At 37.1% G+C, this 16,245-nt stretch overlaps 1 protein-coding gene across 2 annotated transcripts in view; it reads right to left on the bottom strand.

Moving 5' to 3' along the window:
• LOC127528835 (uncharacterized) overlaps positions 1 to 16,245 on the bottom strand; it is a 102,069-nt gene that overhangs the window by 37,761 nt on the left and 48,063 nt on the right. For both annotated transcript variants that reach the window (XM_051929978.1, XM_051929979.1), the window contains one exon: positions 9,889 to 9,979. In XM_051929978.1, coding sequence (XP_051785938.1) covers positions 9,889 to 9,979 — 91 coding nt within the window. The remainder of the gene's footprint in view (positions 1 to 9,888; positions 9,980 to 16,245) is intronic.

Raw genomic sequence — 16,245 nt, forward strand, 5'->3', positions numbered from 1 at the left:
TCAGAGTTTTTGACCTCACATTTTGTTTAATGTTCTGATTTTAATGCACAATTTCTCTTTTAACTTAGGGCTGGCTGGACTTTTACCTGGGATTTGTAACTGCAACTTTATCTGATGTTTAGAGTTGCAGTAAGTTCTTGATATTAGGTTTCCTTGTTTTTTTGACTTTGTGCTTGCCAAGTTTTCATCTGGGGTTTAACAAATGTGTTCTTAAATCGAATTTACTGTACTTACTCCCTCATAATTGACTTCAGTTAACTTTTATGCAAAGTTTGCATATTCTTCTCATGTTTGTGTGGCTTTCGCTGTCACACTTTTGAATTGAAGACTCGCCTGTCCGCTGAAACATCGGCAAAGAGTCTTGTCTTCATTTCAAAGGAGTAACCCCCATGTGGAAGGGCATCCAGGTTCTGGGCTACTTTTGTTTAACCAGAGGTTAACAATATTTTAGCAAAAAATGCATCCATTTTCTCATTTTGAGTAAACGACTGAATGGCTTAATGTGGATTAGCCACAAGAATAATGCAAGAACTTTTTCATGGACATTTTGATATTGTTTGCTGTTGCCCAGTATTGGTCACTTCCATTAAAACATAACCTTTCTTATCTCTGGTCTGCGTGAAAAAAAGAGATTCAAAATTTTTCTTGGCCATCACTTAGGGTAAGTAATATTTGAAAAATGTGAGCATTTTTGGTGGAGGATACCTTTAATAACTAAAGAATCTTAGTGTAATATTTGTTATAAAAGTATGTACCGTGTAAGTGGCCATGTAAATCAGGCACAATTACATCCCGTTCCTGCAACATATGTGTCACATTGGGTATAGTAGTTATCTATAATCTATAGAACTGTGAGATTACCATTTAGATAGATAGATAGATAGATAGATAGATAGATAGATAGATAGATAGATAGATAGATAGATACTTTATTAATCCCATTTACTGTACATTAAGTGATGTGATGTGGTGTTAAAAAGGTAAACTGTGATAAATCATGAACATTTACAGTCTACCACCCAATGCCTTGTTATTATGAATGTTTTACAGCACTATTGAACACCTTGAGATTTTTCTATAGGCCCACTAATTCATGCTTCATTTTAATGTCATTACTGCGGTGGGCTGGCGCCCTGCCCGGGGTTTGTTTCCTGCCTTGCGACCTGTGTTGGCTGGGATTGGCTCCAGCAGACCCCTATGACCTTGTAGTTAGGATATAGCAGGTTGGATAATGGATGGATGGATTTTAATGTTATTAGGATTCAGTCACTTATTTTCATAGGCTGTGTGTACTTTAGAAAGTATTATAGGGAAGCATATATTGTTGTCTATGGCTCTTATTTACATTTTTTAAGTAAACACTATTAATGCTCCTGTTCTTCTGCTGAATTGGAAACTCCTTTGAAAAAATAAAACAGATTTGAGAGACTTACTGGCCAAGGGAGCGTTGACATTTTTATGTAATACTAGAATTACATTGAGAATACTGATGGTAATACAGGGTTACCACTGGGTTGAAAACCTGAAGTGTAGTGAAGACCTCTAATAAAAGTTGCACCCTGCTGGGGAAGGTGATTAGAAGAGCAAAAAAGACAAATCAGTTATTAATTATTTTTATAGAATATTTTCCAAAGAGCACTGCTAGTATGATTCAATATATACAAATATGGACTCCCACAAATTTGAATTTTCAGATCATTTAGTAAAACAATGTCACGTCTAATGCTTGTGCCAGAAGAGTACTCTGCCTGCCAAAGTATACAGTGTAACTCTGGAAACAGTAGAAAAGCAAAACAATAAAGGGAAAGGGTACATCTCTGACTCCACAGAGTTTTATGTGATCTGAAAACTGTGACTGACATTAAAGTGAAACAATATTTACAGTACAATAAGTGCTTGAAAAGCTTTCCTGGTAAAATAACAAAGTGAACAGTACTACTGATTGTTCATAACAGTATTGTAAGGTAATAGAATTTTCCCTAGCATACTCAGTATTGCATAATCTGTTTTTTTTTTCTGTCTTTTCATAAACTTCAGCTGCATGCCATTATAGAATGATCTTTATTATGGTGGACATTGCTACAGATTCTTGTCTATCTATTTGCCACTTACTAGACACTGGCAAGTCATACTGACTGGTAGCTCTAAATTGGCCCTTTATTTGTGAATGTAGGTATGTACTGTACATGAGTATGCTTGGAGATGGGCCCAAATTGGAAATTTGTACCATAAGCTACTAGGTTAGTATCCAGTCTCCAACAACATTATATTGGAAGAAATAGGTTCAGCAAATTAATCAATGGTTTTAGAAAATGAATCATTGAGTGAATAATAGAATATCAATTAAAAAGTGAAAATATAATTCTTTTGGCTCACTATACTTTGTTCCAAACACCAAAAATACATAAGGATAATATTTCATTCATTCATTCAATTATTCAGGTTCAGGGACAGGGGTAATAGCAGAAGCTATTCCGGCTGGATGGAGCAGACAAGTCAAGATCCAGTCTTAGATGTCACACTGTCAGGAACTAGCAACACAAACCTGGTGAAAAGAAACTTCTGAAAAGTCCCACACAAAACAGGCCAGAACCAGACATTCCAGGGAGGCTTCAACCTACAAAGGCCTAAATTGGCACCTGCCATTTTCAAAGATCAAAAATATACTTATTATTTTCACAAAATGCATAAAAAATTATCTTCATGTGAGAGGATTACCATCAACTTCTGACTTGATAAGACAGTTCCTACAAGGATACTCTATAAAAGAAGGCAATTTATTTGAACTTCATAAAAATAACAAAAGAGGTAAAAAGGAGTCAAACTCCAAAATGAAATCCAAGAATTGAAAACCAAGAACAGTGCCATAACTGATGTTTCCTCACAATGCAGGTAATGTGCCTCATTTGGAACTCCATGAGCAACTGGATAGCATCCATGTCTCACAATCATATAGCAAAACAGGAAGCACAGGGACTCTGAAGACTTGAACCTTCGTCCTTTTGCAGAGATATCAAGAGTGCCACACGCCTCTTTCCAGCGACCTCATGACCTCCTTTTCTCTCCCACTCTGTCTGTTGACTTCATAGGAAGAGACACCAGAGACACGAATGTCGCTGCCGAAGTAAGTAAACCTCTCAGCAAGTTCGACACTCTGTCAGCAGGCAGACACACTGCCAATGGCTGTGCCCAACAGGTCATTAAAGGCCTGGATTTTGTTTTTTATCCAGGACACTTGCAAGCCCAGATGCTCAGACCCCTCTCTCAGTATCTCGAGAGCCCTGATCAAAGCTTCCATTGACTCAAAAATCACAGCACTGTCAGCAACATCAACATTAGTGAATCTTTCTTCACCAACAGATGCCCCACAGCTGCTTGACCCCACAACCACTGCCCAGCACTCAGTGCATGCAAGAATTGAACAGAGTAGGAGCAAGAACACACCCCTGAGGAGCCCCAAAGTCAACTGGGAAAAATCCTGAGGTTCTGCCTCTACTCTGCACAGCATTCACAGTACCAGTGTAGAATCAAAATCTCTTTACAGAGTTAAGACTTTGCATGTATTTTTAAGTACAAATTTTGAAAGACTATTAGGATTTGGCATTTTAATTACTTTCACTTTTTGGATGCAATATTTTTTGACATTGCCTTTTTTTCTTTATTTCCTCATCCCTTATTTCTTTGTTATTACTTTTTTCAATTATAGCAGAACAAATGAATCAATCGTTTACTTATTTAGAGATATCTGAATTAAAATATGGGTCACCTGATAAAATATACTAATTTAAAGCGATCAGATCAGTGTTTGTATTAGTTCCACTATACTTGCAGGCCATTTGACCTAAGAGTTAGGGTGCTAGTGTAGAAAGTATTCTAGTTCAATCTACCTTTCTAAGACATGACTGTATCTGTCCTTGTTTTGTCAAAAGATGCATTCTATGAAGTTGTCTGGCATATACTGTACATATAGATGTATCGTATGTAAACAGACTTTTTTTAACATGCATGCTTTGTATCATTTACTCAAACCATGTTAGATTATTGAATGTATTTTATGCTGATTCTCTGATTTACAAGAGTATACTTCCATGGAATGAGGACAAAGAAATCACTAACATAATTATAAGGTCAAAGCTCTGTTCTTATGTCTTTGAGGCTCTCAAATATAAAAAATGATGTGCGATTGGAGTGTTCTGGGAGGATTCCATCTCAGATTGACTCCTGCTTGATTTTGGAAAGGTTGCTAAATGCCACAGTACAACTCCCACCTGTCTAGTGTGCTTCCAAGATCTTCTTCCTACTGGCAGCCTTTGAATAAATGTAGGGCAGTATATTCCCATCTGTACTATATCATAGTACAAACAGAGGTTAGCATCTAAAAGTCTTCTGATATAAAATGTGTATATATCAAATGTTATCATTAATTATACAAGCTTAAACTGTCTGTCGTAAGCAGCACAAGCTCATTTTTTGATATCTTGCTTATTCTCAAATATTTGACTGAATCAAGAGGAACCATTATTACTTTTCTGGATTAACTATCAATGTGATACACAAATTTGTCAGTGCATTCTTCAAGAAATAGGACACCGAAGTAATTACTAAAATGATATTACAATTTGAAGTCTGCAATGTCTAAATCCTAAAGTATTAGTTTTGTCTATAGGACTACAAGTCAATTAGTCTTTGTCTAGATAGCTATGCCTATACGTTGTAAATAAAACATGAAAGCTGACATCATGCACCAAGAACGTCTTCTGTGCTGCACTTGATTGGTAAGATGCAGGACTAAACTATTAAAAGCAGCAAGTGTATCACCCTGATGAGGATAAGAAGACGTGTGGCTGGTATTCGGCACATGTATACCTAAAATTTTGAGAAAGCAGCAGACATTTATTTAGACTAGGTCTTTAGCAGAAACTAATCCTTATCTCTGAAGCATTTGAAACTGATACAAGAATATTTTGCCAGCTAACACAACCCAGGGTTACTTCCAGCACTTATCTGTACAGTGCGTAAAACGTTAAAATGCTTATTTTGAATTTTCTTTCCCTAATACCTCTAAAGAGTATAAGAGCATTTCCATTATTCCAGTTTTTTAACTTTCTTATTCTGTTACAGGTTCTTGGCAGGCTGGTGCCTGAAACAGAATACAATAGTACTTACCGAGTGCCCCAGTTAACCCAAGTACTATATGAAGTATAAATTTATATATAAATTAATGTCCACTTCAATCAGATGACCCAATACAGGCTTTCCATCAAGGCCATTATAAGAGACACTAATGGAAAAATTAACCATAACTTATCCTAATATAATCTGCAGAATTTATATACGCAGTATGTTATATGGGAGAAAAATGATAGCAGCAGAAATTGTATGAATATAGAAACATTTGTACATCGATCTGTCTGACCAGTTATATGCAAGTTCTAGCAAGTTTGGAATGCTAGTTTATGTTAGGATCAAATTACAATACAATGAATTAATCTGGGACTTGAAGAAAACTGGAGTCCTGGGATGCAGCCCTATTGGGTTCCTAGGGTGCTGCCAGGGAGTGTTTGGAGATTTGCAACCCCTACTTCATGGGACTTTCGCATGACCAGGAAGTGCTTCCAATGGACCATGTCCTAAAACTGGAAGTACTTCCAGGTCTTAAATAAAAGAACTTGCCCTGCAGTTGGAGTCGGGTGGAAGAAGGACAAAGCTTTCCTGGGAAAAGTGAAGGAGAAGGAAGAAAGAAAGATATACAAGAAGCTATGGCATAGCCATGGATTGTGCAGATTGTGCAAAGTCCAAGGGTCTACGAGCTTGGGGGCCCACTAGGGTCCATATAGATTTTTTTATATTATTTTTTTATTTTTAATAACTTAAATCACTTGCACAGTTCATTGCATTAATAATTCACAGTTTCAGTGGCATGTTTGCACCATCGCCAGGTAAGTCCAATCCAATCCATGATGATATTACATATTTGGCAGGCCTATAGTGTTTACACAAATTTAGACTTCAGGAGTTTGGAGGCTTGGAGCCTACTCAGAGGTACAACACGGCTTAGTCCGCCTTACAGAGAAGTGCACATTCCCAAATTTGGCAACCTTTGGCTTGCCATAGCAGATATGAACAGAAGAAGTTTTGAAGGACATTACATACATCTATGCAAATAATATATATAGTATAATATATAATAATATATATAGTATAATATGTAATAATCTATATAATATATAATGATATATATATAATATAAATATACATTATTATTGTAAATAATTGTTACTTTTGTACTTTGATTTGACATCAACAGTTTTCGAATTTCAAACTCGTAAAAGGTAAATCATAGCAATCATAGCAATATTTGAACAATTTGATGTTTTTTATATTCTTTCTATACAATGCCATATAGGTCAGTAGCAGTGGATCTGGCATTCATGTTAAGAGTGGTGCTGTTAAACGTAAGGCACGCCTGCAACAGGAATCGAAAAACGCTAAGCTTACCAAGATTTCTTATTTTCTCAAAACTGAGCAAAGGTCAGCGGTAGTAACTAAAAATGCAAGCAGGTTATGCAGACAGTGCAGTGAGTGAAATGGCTGCAACTACCGAGTCTGGAAGTAGCAATATAATGGCTTCAGATCAGGTGCTATCTGATGAAACTGTTCAAACCAAAGAAACTACTGAAGACAAACAAGCAATATATATGACAAAGCAATTTCCTACCGACAAGGCAAATTTCTTGGAACCATTGACATCTGACAATATACAATTTGTGATTTCAGTAGGTCCATATCAGCCATCTGGAACATTTTCACGTGATCTAAGTCACTCTGACTCATCAAAAAACACATCAAAAATTACCTCAGAAGCACCATGTTGCAAGACAAACTCAATCAAAAATGAGTGTGCCGGACAACTTGACGTGTCATGCATTGTTGAGAGTTTTGCACAACGGAAGGCACGCAAGTGATTATTTTAATGTACTAGTGATATTATAAGTAATATGATTTGTGACTTGTCAGTCAGTTCTATTTTTGTAAGCTTTAACAGTTTAACATATCTGTAATCTGTTTTATTGTTTACTTTAGTGTGGCTTACGGTGCATTAGTGTCAATACTGTGAGGATTTGTGAGCGTCACCACTTTATGATGTCCATTTTCTCAGAACTTGTGTAAAACAGTTTGATTGTGTAATAGTATCCTGTTAGCCGGTGTTGTCATTTTTATTGTTACAAATTGAAATTGCTTCATTTTATAACACAGAACAGTTTCTACTTTCTAGCTTATGTTACATTTTACATCTTCCGTTACAAAGTTGTCTTGGAAAAGTAAGCGGGTCCACATTTTACATATATTTATGGCCCTTGAGCAAGGCCCTTAACCTGCAATTGCTCCGTCCTGGGTACGTGGTTCCATTCCATCTGAACTAGTGTGGTGCTGAGTTGTCACCTGTTGCATGGCTGCACTAACCTAACCTGGGGTCCTGAGTTGGTTTGTCATGTGGTGGGTGTGGCAATGCGCTATATCAGTGCATGCTCCTAACCTATGTACTACTACTACTACTACTACCACACCTCCCACATTCCATTTCCACAATTTATTTAATTTTTGCTAACTTACAATGGCTGTAATAAAGCGATTAAAAAAGTTATTACAAATTCCTTTTAGAGAGCTGGTTTCACCAGCGTGTGATCTGATAGTGACATGGACGCCACTGCCCAGCTGGCCCCTAGGATATAGTTGTGAATAAATTACTAACAGCTATACTAGACAGGAGGGGCCCACCTCAGGGCGCTGCACAGGGGCCTTCAGCAAGATAGCTACGCCACTGACAAAAAGTGTATTGGTTTATGTGATTGTGCAAAAAGAAGCTTGTGTAATATATTAATATTGTAATAAACCCTGCCTTTGAACCTGGGATTTGTGTCCATGCAGTCGTGTCTGGGGTGTGGGGTGCTGTAGGGCCCCCGTAGTGGTCATGACAGATACAGAAATCATAAAGAAGTATTACCCAGTAAAAAATGCGGAAGCTTAGGACCATAACAACAACTTATTGAGTAATTACCCAGACACCAACCTTCATATTCCCAGGCAGGAATTCCTATTTGTTAATATGTAGAATGAGCTGTAAAAGTAATTATTCTGGAGGCCCTGATGTATGATAACACAATCTACAGTATATATGGCAGCATCATAGTGGTGGATTTTGGAAAATCTATCCCGGTCACAATTGTTCTAATGTTCCAATGTCTGTTAACAGTGGTAATATATTGAGACGTTATAAATTCCCTTGGATATGCACAGCCACAGCTGAAAAATTGGCAGACCACAAAGGACAAACAATAGGACTAGGAGATAAAGACAAAGTTAAAAAAGTAGTGTGCTCCAAAACTAGGGAGTTATATTGAAACAGATGATATGTGGAAGCAGGTAGACTTGTTTAAAACAATTGTACATAGCCTCTTACTTTATATTGTAAAGGACTGACAACTCCTTTCTATATACCATGGGTGTTTGGGACTAATGTCGGACCGGTACTACATTTTTGACTTCAGTACAGATATCAGCTTTTGCATCTCAGTACCGGTACCAAAATGGTACTGAGGAAGATAACTGATAACTAATAGAACCTTTTCTTTTTGGAAGCTTTATACCCCCAGCCTGCACACATGAATGCCTCTCTTGTCTGCCACACAGACGTGCACCTCCCTGCTCTGCCACACTCTGTATCTAATTATGAAGTGGTGGGCTCCTGAGTGTTGTCACACACCTGCGATTGGGAGACAGCTAAAGGGCCTGAATGGTAGTAATTCCATGCCAGACCAGGGGGCGGCGAGGTGCACTGACTTTCTTTCTCAATCCCTTGCAGATCATCTACAGGAAATCCCGCATGGTTCACTGATGACATCACTTCCGATCTCGGCATATAAAGCCACAATCTTTAACAACCTAATTCAGTTCTGTTTTGGACTCTGACTTGTGAACATCTTTCAACTATTACCTTTTGCAGCCAGGGCTATTATACGGGTGGCTGTCCCAAACCTTTCTGATGTCTTTTGGTCGTTTTTGTGACAGTGTGTTAAAAACACCTGTGCTTATAAGCAACCTCAACAACTTGTTCCTTCCATTGCAATGGCATCCAGGCCAGATAAGTATCCTGGCTGGGATGCCAGTCCTTGTATGACACCTACCATAATACATATAAGGAAAACAAAGTTAATCTAAAGATTAATATATTAAATAGTCAATACAAAAATAATGTAGCATATCACAGAAAAGAAAGTTTCATAAATATAAAGAAAACATTTGTTGTAATCAAAGACAAGAAGGGAAAGATAACCACATAAAAATATATATAAACTTATAAATAACACGAAAATGTTTAGACAAAAAGATTAAAGAACTAAAAGGAAAAGCAACAGAAAGTCTAATTAAATGACAAATGAGTTAATAAAGTGACACAATGAAACAGTATAACAACAATTTTAAAAGCAATTCAGTTTAAAAAAAAAAGTATTTTGAAGAAGAAAATGACAACAAAAATGTGTAGCAAAAATCAAATAACAAAGACAACTTCATAAAACATAAGGGAACAGATTCAGTCCAGAGCAAACATGAGTGTACCATAAGAGTGTCAAAAATATAAGAGGTGAATCGATTAAGACTGGTGAGTCTCAGAGACTTCAAGGTTTCTACTGTCCAAGTGCACCACAGACACTGTACAAGTCATTCAGACACTGGGAGAAAATTTAAAACTCGGACTATGAAACTGTGAGGATTAACAAAAGAAAAAAATTGCCAATGAAGAATGATATATATTACTACATAGCCTGGAGTACAGAATGTACATGATATGTGAAAAACAGAGCTACAGTATGTGAAGACACAAATTACCTTCTCTCGAAGTTGTACTCATACTGGTCTTCAATAGGAAACCATTATTAACTGTAGGATCAACTTCTGTTACGTAATGAGCAGGATCACACTGTTCAAAAACATAGGAAACAACCAGCTTTAATTAAAATGTATTTTAAAATAACACATATATTAATCATTTTCATTTCTGCTTTTTCCTTTTCAGGGTTACAGTTACAGAGAGCCAGTGCTTATATCAATAGCAAATGTGTGCACCAGGTAGGCAACCTCATGTACCAAAGAAAGGATTTACAGTCCGCCGAAAATGGTGCCTTTTCCGTATGCAAACTTTGCTAATGGGAAAGATGTGCAAAATTGTAACTTGCTTACTCTACATCCTAAAATCGATGTGGGACTGAATATTGTGAGGAAGCAACACTACCAGCTGAAATAGTTATGTTGAAATTCCATGTAAGTTATAAGTGATTCTATTATAGAAAATGTTTATGATATTGAAGCTTAAAAATTATTTAAGCATGGCAGACTGTGAAATATATCCATTGATAAAGAAAAAGGATTTGTTTTAAAGCACAGTATTAGAGGTATCAGTGGTCTGTAAGCGATTTTGTTTAAAATATATGTAATAACTTTGCAAATGTTTAACTTGCTCCAAAAAAAAGTGTGATAGATAACACTATGTGTTTTAAATGGATTTGCATTTTATGAAAGTTTAACTGGTTCTACATTAGCCCCAGATCTTCTCTTTAAAACAGATAACCCATCTATCATAAGTTTGAGTTTATAGGGTAATTATTTTCACATGTCCACAGTACAGTGAAATATTTACTTGTATGTTCTAAACAACATGAAACACATCACTACTCTTTAGCACCATGGTCAGTTAAGTATAGACGTTGTCAAGGATAGACAAATAAAGGAGCCAAAAAAAAGGTTTGGGGCTGCCAAATATAATATTTCTGGCTGATAATGGATAAATTGGTTGTACAGAAGTGTACAGGTTCAAGTCCAACACAGAACTGATTAGGTGTGGAAAAGATGGTGGTTTTAAGACAGACCAAAGGAAATGATGTAATTGGAGTCGGAACTGGAAGTGAGGTCATCCATGGGGCTGGAACCGGAAGTGAGGTCATCAGGGCCAGGCGGAATTTCCCGTAACTGGTCTGCAGAGATGTGAGAGAAAAGGTCAATGCACATCACCTCCCCCTGGTCTGACATGGTGTTACTTTCATTCAAGCACTTTAGCTGCCTCCCATGCGCATGTGTCTTAAATTGGTTTGAGTCCAACCTGGCAGGTAGAAAATTCTTTGTTAGTTGTGGTAATTATAATTCAAAGACACAAGATATTCTATATGGTGTTCCACAAGGATCTATCCTGGGTCCACTGCTCTTTTCGATCTACATGCATCCGTTAGGTCAGATTATCTCTGGGCATAACTATGCTGATGACACAGAACTGTATTTATCAATAGTGCCTGATGACCCCAACTCTCTTGATTCACTGACACAATGTTTTACTTGTGTTTCTGAATGGATGAATAGTAATTTTCTCAAACTAAATAAGATGAAAACAGAAATTTTAGTGATTGGCAAAAATGGATATAATGAAGCTAATACAAATAAACTTGATCCATCAGCATTAAAAGTCAAGACAAAAGTAAAAAATTTAGGGGTAACTATTGACTCTGACCTGAATTTTGAATCACATACTAATCAGATTACTAGGACATCATTTTTTCATTTAAGAAATATAGCAAAAGTTAGACCTGGCTAACTTGGCTAGATTACTGTAAAGCACTCCTCTCAGGACTACTCAAAAAAGACATCAATCAATTGCAACTAGTGAAGAATGCAGCTGCTAAAATCTTAACTAGGAAAAGAAAATCCGAGCACATCTCTCCAGTTTTAATGTCACTACATTGGTTACCTGTGTCATTTAGAATTGAACATACTGCTTATAGTTTACAAAGTCTTAAATAATCTCACTCCATCCTATATTTCAGAATGTCTTTCACCTTACACTCCAAATTTTAACCTTAAATCTTCAAATGAGTGTCTGCTTATAATTCCAAAAGCTATACTTAAAAGAAGTGGTGAGACAGCCTTCTGCTCTTATGCACCTAAAATCTGGAATAGTTTACCAATAGAAATTCGCCAGGCTAATATAGTGGAGCACTTTAAAAAACTGCTAAAAACACATTATTTTCAAATGGCTTTCTCATAGCTTCATTTTAGCTTAATCCTGATACTCTGTATATGCATTTAATTATCATTATCATTCATGGTGGCGCCGAAATACGTACTAACCCCTACTTTCCCTTCTGTTCTTTTTTCGGTTTTCTGTAGATAAATAGATAGATAGATAGATAGATAGATAGATAGATAGATAGATAGATAGATAGATAGATAGATAGATAGATAGATAGATAGATAGATAGATAGATAGATAGATACTTTATTAATTACTTGGTGATCTGCGCCATCACCACCTGATCAAAGCACCGTGCTGGCCCTACATTGATGGATTAAAGGCCAGAAGTCCACATGACCATCATCATCAAGTTCTTCCATATGAAGCCTGAATACAATGAGGACTGATTGAGGTCATTTATGTTGGGTAGAATGCCTAGAGGGGGCTGGGCAGTCTCGTAGCCTCGAACCCCTTGCAGATTTTTTTTTTTTCTCCAGCCGTCTGGAGTTTGTTTTGTTTTTTTCTGTCCTCCCTGGCCTTCTGACCTTACTTTATTGTTTATTACTTAGTATTACCTAATCTTATTTTTATATTTCTCTTTTTTCTTTCTTCATCTTGTAAAGCACTTTGAGCTACATCATTTGTATGAAAATGTGCTATATAAATACATGTTGTTGTTGTTGTTGTGTGTGACAACATACACTATATAACTGTTATAATAAAGAACATCAAATTGTGGCTATGCACAGGACTATTTTAAGATTAGTGACGTGACAATCCAAGAAGTGTTTTGGAAGAAATTTGTAATTCAAATGGGATTTTATAAATAAAGTGCAATGCAGGCTGCTCGAACAAAGCAAGAACTGAAACAACCAAGGAGACTTTCTTAGATTTAAACTACAAGTTAAGTGGATAATTATGTAATTAACAGGAAATAAGCAAGTGTAGTAAGTGCTTTGGAAAAAATATTTCTAACCTATTGTAAACATTAAGTTTTCACAAACTGCTCATCAGATGGTTTCACTGATTATAGAATGTGCATGGATCAGACATACAGCTAACAGTTTAAATGATAATACATTTTATTTATATAGCGCCTGCTACAATGAGAGATAAATCATTTTGTAATATTACTTCTGTGACCGCTGTTATTGACATGGAGGAAGGAGAGGCTGGGATGGAGGATGATTTCTTGCCCAGCCAGGAGGGCATAATGGATGGACTGGATGAACATGGGTGCTGGAAGCAGTTCGTTCCCCTACATGGCATGTCACAGTGTTCCTCAGAGCTGAACCCAATTACGACACCCAAAGGGCGGCATGGGAATTGGAGCTGGGAAATACAGCCCTGTTGGGGTTCTTGCGTGCCACCAGAGGGTAATGTTGGTGGGTGTGGGGAAGCTGCCCTGGTTTCCATGTGACCTGGAAGTGCACAGGATGACTTGTGCATAACACCAGAAGCAGTTCCCAGGTTACAGATGGAGATATTCTGTAATTATTTTTGTGTATTTTGTTTGGTGCTCAATCGAAAAAGTGTTGGTTGAAAATAAACACCTTTTATTTGAACCTGGAATTGTGTTGGGTGACATTATGTCTGTGGTTTGGGTCTCAGTGATGCCCCCTCGTGGTTACACTGCCTAATTAATAGTTCTTTACAGATGTTAAGATTAACTATGCAATTACATTTAAAAGATATGCTCATTCTATATTACTCTAGTTAAATGCTTTTTTTAACCAGTTGCAAATTATCATGGAAATGCAAATGACAAATGACTTAGCAGTACACCATCTGACTTTACTCCATTCACACCTGTCTGAGTTCATGACAGACAACCTTTTTAATAAAGTATTCAAAAAGAAACTTAGGAGAAAAAAGTGGAGGACTAACAATTACTAATCTACTGCAAGTTGTAAATCATTAAGACAATATCCTTAGAAAGAAAAATGTACAATGTAGTCCCCCATGTTCAAGCTTGACCACTCAAACATGGTTTATATTTGAAAGTGTCAGAAAATTATGTCAGAATTGGAGACACACTCCTATGAATGGACAGTATCATAGCGGACATGGGTCCAAAACGGTGAATTTCAAGGTGAGGCTGGTTACATGGGTGCCAGAATGATGAACGAAGGGCTGATTAGGACACAACATGTCATCAAAATGACATACAAAACATCTGAAATGCATCTACCCATCATGTAGGTCCCCCACTCATGAGAATATTATCCTTGCTCTTCCTTCACCACTTCTGGTCAATAGGTCTGAGTCGCCACCTTCTCCTTTTCTCTCTCATAATATCAGTAATAGCAGGCACAACTCTTTTTCCATCAGCAGTGTCTCACATCCTCTGTTGTGACATTGTTAACTATGCAACATTGACCAAACACTCTCACTTATTGACTAGGAGGATATCAATGTGCTGATCGAACTGGCCGCAACAAGTATAAATGTGTTTTGGTTGCTCACTGTGCACACGCATTGTGTGCAGCAGCTTCATGCAGAGAGTGTAAACCAGGCTTTAGAAGGTGACATCAGAAGAGGTGAAGACAGCCTTGAAATAAAGCAAAATACTGTGCTGTCTTCCCTTAGCCAAAGACATCCTACCAAAAAGCTAATTGAACCCCTTCATGATTCCAGACAAAAAGTCATTGAGGCCTCAGAGAGAAATACCATTCTCTTCTGCTAGCTGTGCTCTTCCATTACCAGATGTCTCAGAGTTAATAAAGGAACTGCCATGAACCCAGTTTTCAGAATTAGGCACAAGTAAAGCCAGACATAAAAAAAGACCAAAGTTTTGGGGTGTGTGTGGCAGGGAGGTCTTGCCCGGCCGGAACACCCCTGTGATGGAAGGACCGGAGGAGAGTGCATATTCAGGAACATGAGAGGGCAACATCTCTGTGAATCATTTGTTGTTAAATAAACAATCCTGTTATTGTACTTAACTCCCATTCCATGTGTGTCTTGGTCTTTCCATCTTGGTGCTTGGTACAATATTAAATTATAATGCTGACACACCTAAAGTATATTGTCTACAATTCATCTCTGGGTTATGCTCTGTTGAAAACCAATGCCACTTGCTATTTCATTAGATTTTGTCTAAAATTCTTTAACCACGTTTTCCCAAAAAATTTTCCTAGATAAACAAAGGCTTTCTTGTTGAATCTTTAAGCCTTTACTGTTCCACATCTTACTGAAATACGCCTTTGCTGTTCACTTCACATTTCTCTCTCATGAGATATTAATATTCTTCTTTTCATTTTCTCCTTAGACTCTAACTATCTCATTGCAGCTCTTGCTTATACCAGGGTGATATTGCCTCTTCCCGTGATCTGAGTCTTGCCTTTTCTCAACTGAATTTTTGTGCTGTGACGATAAGCTCAGACATTTTCCTGATGCATTTCTGTTTAAATAAGAATATGCAATCCTCGTCCACAAGCCTTTAAACTTACTGCAAGGTAATGAAGTAGGTAAATTGTTTACATAGCTGCCCTCACCTACAGTAGCTGATGAACTCACAGCTCCAATAAATACAAGATCACTTTTCTCTGTCATAACATTACCATTGACTTATTATTATCTTACACCAAATATTGAAGATTACCCTCTGTTTGACTTATAAAAGTAAGTCTGGCATACTCTTTTCAGTTCAAAGATTGACAGTGATATAATCAATCATTCATCCATCTATTCAAGCATACATTTCCTTTTTCTGACATCCCATTAAGCCTGTAAAATTAAATAAAATATCTTCATTGCCCAGTTTGTATTGCATTAGGTGTTTTAGGATGTACTGTATGTGTGCACACAGAGAGAGTTTTTTCCTTTTTAGAACGCTTCAGTCATGTCACTTACCCGTTTGTCAGGAATTTACTGGCAAACTACCGGGTTTGAAGTCATGTGTGATCCACAAGCTGGAACCAATAGCCTGGGAAACTGTATCTTGAAAATTCTCAGGTCAAAACATAGAATGATTCCTGGGAATGCAATTGGAAAGGCTCACATGTGAACAAAAGCCTGTGAAAAGTCACAAAAGTCTTATGTAAGATATGCTAATATTAATGTGAGAGGAACACTCATAAGCAGTCTCTCAGGCGATGACATATAGAAGTGTGTGGCAAGTTCAAGAGTGCAAACAAGTGAGTTTGTTTTTACAAGGTTAACTATTTGAAAAATGTCTAGAGATTGGG

This window comes from Erpetoichthys calabaricus, chromosome 7 (assembly GCF_900747795.2).
Source record: "Erpetoichthys calabaricus chromosome 7, fErpCal1.3, whole genome shotgun sequence".
In the NCBI taxonomy this organism is placed as follows: domain Eukaryota; kingdom Metazoa; phylum Chordata; class Cladistia; order Polypteriformes; family Polypteridae; genus Erpetoichthys; species Erpetoichthys calabaricus.